Here is a 2,237-nt window from a genome sequence, read left to right on the forward strand (position 1 = left end):
AGTGCCCAACCAAGGAATTCTTTATCTCTATATCAATGATTTGTTGACTCAATATATGTCTACCCAACCTGAAGAAATTGAGATTCAAGATCATGAAGAAGATAAAGAATCGTCATCTTCATCATCGGAAGATAATTAAGTTCGGTAGTTATTTAATTATGTTGTGTTTTAAGTAATAATCGTTTATGGTATGGGTTTGAGGTTTAGGGTTTGGGGTTTCGGATTTGGGGTTTAGGGTTTAGGGTTTGGTGTTTAGGGTTTGAGGTTTGGGGGATGGTGTGTTTTAATTATGTTTTAAGTGGTCAAATTGTGTTTTAAGGAATGTTTTAATTAAAATATGTCAAATTGTGTTTTAAGAAATGTTTTAATTAAATTACGTTTTAAGTCATTTAATCGAATGCAGAGGATAATAAACTAATATAATCGGATAAATAAAATATAAGGTACAATATTCGGATATATAAAATAAAAGGTACAATAATCGGACAAATAAAAGCTAAGATCAACTCGCGAAACTGCGCCATAAAGATAGCTGATGTCGATACATGCCATTATAATGAGCTACGCTTTCATTATGTACCCAACAAGGGGCTATTGGAGGCATAGGTGACAAGGGGCGTACCCGGAGCCGCAAATAGTGGTTTCCCGCATGTAATACCCATAAGACACCATATGGGGTACGTACTCCGGTGGGGGCTCGTAAAGGCAAATAAGTATAACTACCATTACAATGTCGGTGACCTTCTTGATCGTCAAATGAAGAAACACAACATATCACCCAATTGTACATCGTAGCATAACCATATAGATCAAAATTGTCCATCCAATGACCCGAGCCACACGGTATCTGATCCATAAATGTAATTCTATCTACCTCCGCATCAAATCTCCCTGGGCCATAAATATGATCACGGTAAAGGGGACTACGGATTTCCCTAAGTAAATCCATTCTAGCCATCGTGAAATGAGATTGGTCACCCCTCACAGCATGTGAGAGAACTCGAAAATCACAATGACCGTCTCCGGAAGGGTTAAACCACGCTTCGAGATGCTCGTGAAACCAGGAAGGCAAAAAGTGAAGATAAGGAAAGTACCTCGAATGGCCAATAGTGTAGTCTACCTCAAGAGGTGCGCAATACGATGTGCTGAAACTCCCCGTACTAGTGGTAGCAGTGGTAGACGGTGTACCAGGACCCGTTTGAGTGGATCGGGGGGGTACTAGACGGAGTAAAATGAACCGTCGGAGTCGAACTCCCGCCCATTGCCTCTCAATATAAGCCGCCACTCCCGCCCATTGCCTTGCCAAATTGCCCCACGCCACATTAAACTTATCTTCGGTCTCCGCCTCGACAACCGCTTTAAACAAGTTACAAGTTATGTGCTTAACCCAACTATCCTGACCCGTGATATCAAGTGCTTTCGTCTCCACGTTAGAATATATATGCCAAAGACATAGCAAGTGAGACGAAACCGGAAAAACAGTGGGAATCGCGTTCAACAAACTGCCGCCGCAATCGGTAACAATAGCATTAGGTTGAACGACATCATTGAGAAGGGCCTTCAGTTTCCGTAGGACCCACAGATATCCATCCTCGGACTCATGCGTTACAAGAGCATACGCGATGACAAAGCTCTTCCCGACGGGTGTGACTCCAACCATCTCAACAAGCGGAAGATGGTATTCATTTGTCTTGTACGTGGAATCGATCAGTACCACATAATAGTATGATCGAAACATCTTAACGGCTTCTGGATGAGCCATGAATACGTGGGTTAGCTCATCGGTCTCCTGATCAGTGACCCAATAATGAACGTACTTATCTTTGAACCGCAAGTGCTAACATCTTGTCTTGGGTTTCTCCCATCTCTTTCCTCGGCCCTTACTTTCTGAGAACGATTGTAGATTTGTCGCCGATTAGGTCTTGACTTTTCCGGATTCCGCTGATGCAAACCCGCACTAATAATTGCCGGTCTAACGTGAGCTCTAACTTGGGCATCGATATAAGCCAACTCCTCGTCATCAAACTTTGCAAAGTATCATCGCGTCCACAATACAACGTTAAAGCATGATTATGAAACCCGGATCTCATCACAAGCTTCCACTTATTCTCTTCTAATTCAACAACTTTCATTGAAAATTTGCATTTGCACCACGCGGTAGCCGTGTTACCCCTCATTAAAGAGTCGACATCCTTATTTACGGGACCTTTTCCACCCATCCGACAAACAAAATAATC

At 42.4% G+C, this 2,237-nt stretch overlaps 1 protein-coding gene across 1 annotated transcript; it reads right to left on the reverse strand.

The window, feature by feature from the left end:
• Positions 1 to 502: 502 nt before the first annotated feature.
• LOC141595111 (uncharacterized) lies at positions 503 to 1,762 on the reverse strand. Its single transcript, XM_074415085.1, has one exon. The coding sequence runs from the start codon at positions 1,760 to 1,762 to the stop codon at positions 503 to 505; it is 1,260 nt and encodes a 419-aa protein (XP_074271186.1).
• Between the last annotated feature and the right edge of the window lie 475 nt (positions 1,763 to 2,237).

The sequence above is a fragment of the Silene latifolia genome, chromosome 8 (genome assembly GCF_048544455.1).
Source record: "Silene latifolia isolate original U9 population chromosome 8, ASM4854445v1, whole genome shotgun sequence".
NCBI classification, from domain to species: domain Eukaryota; kingdom Viridiplantae; phylum Streptophyta; class Magnoliopsida; order Caryophyllales; family Caryophyllaceae; genus Silene; species Silene latifolia.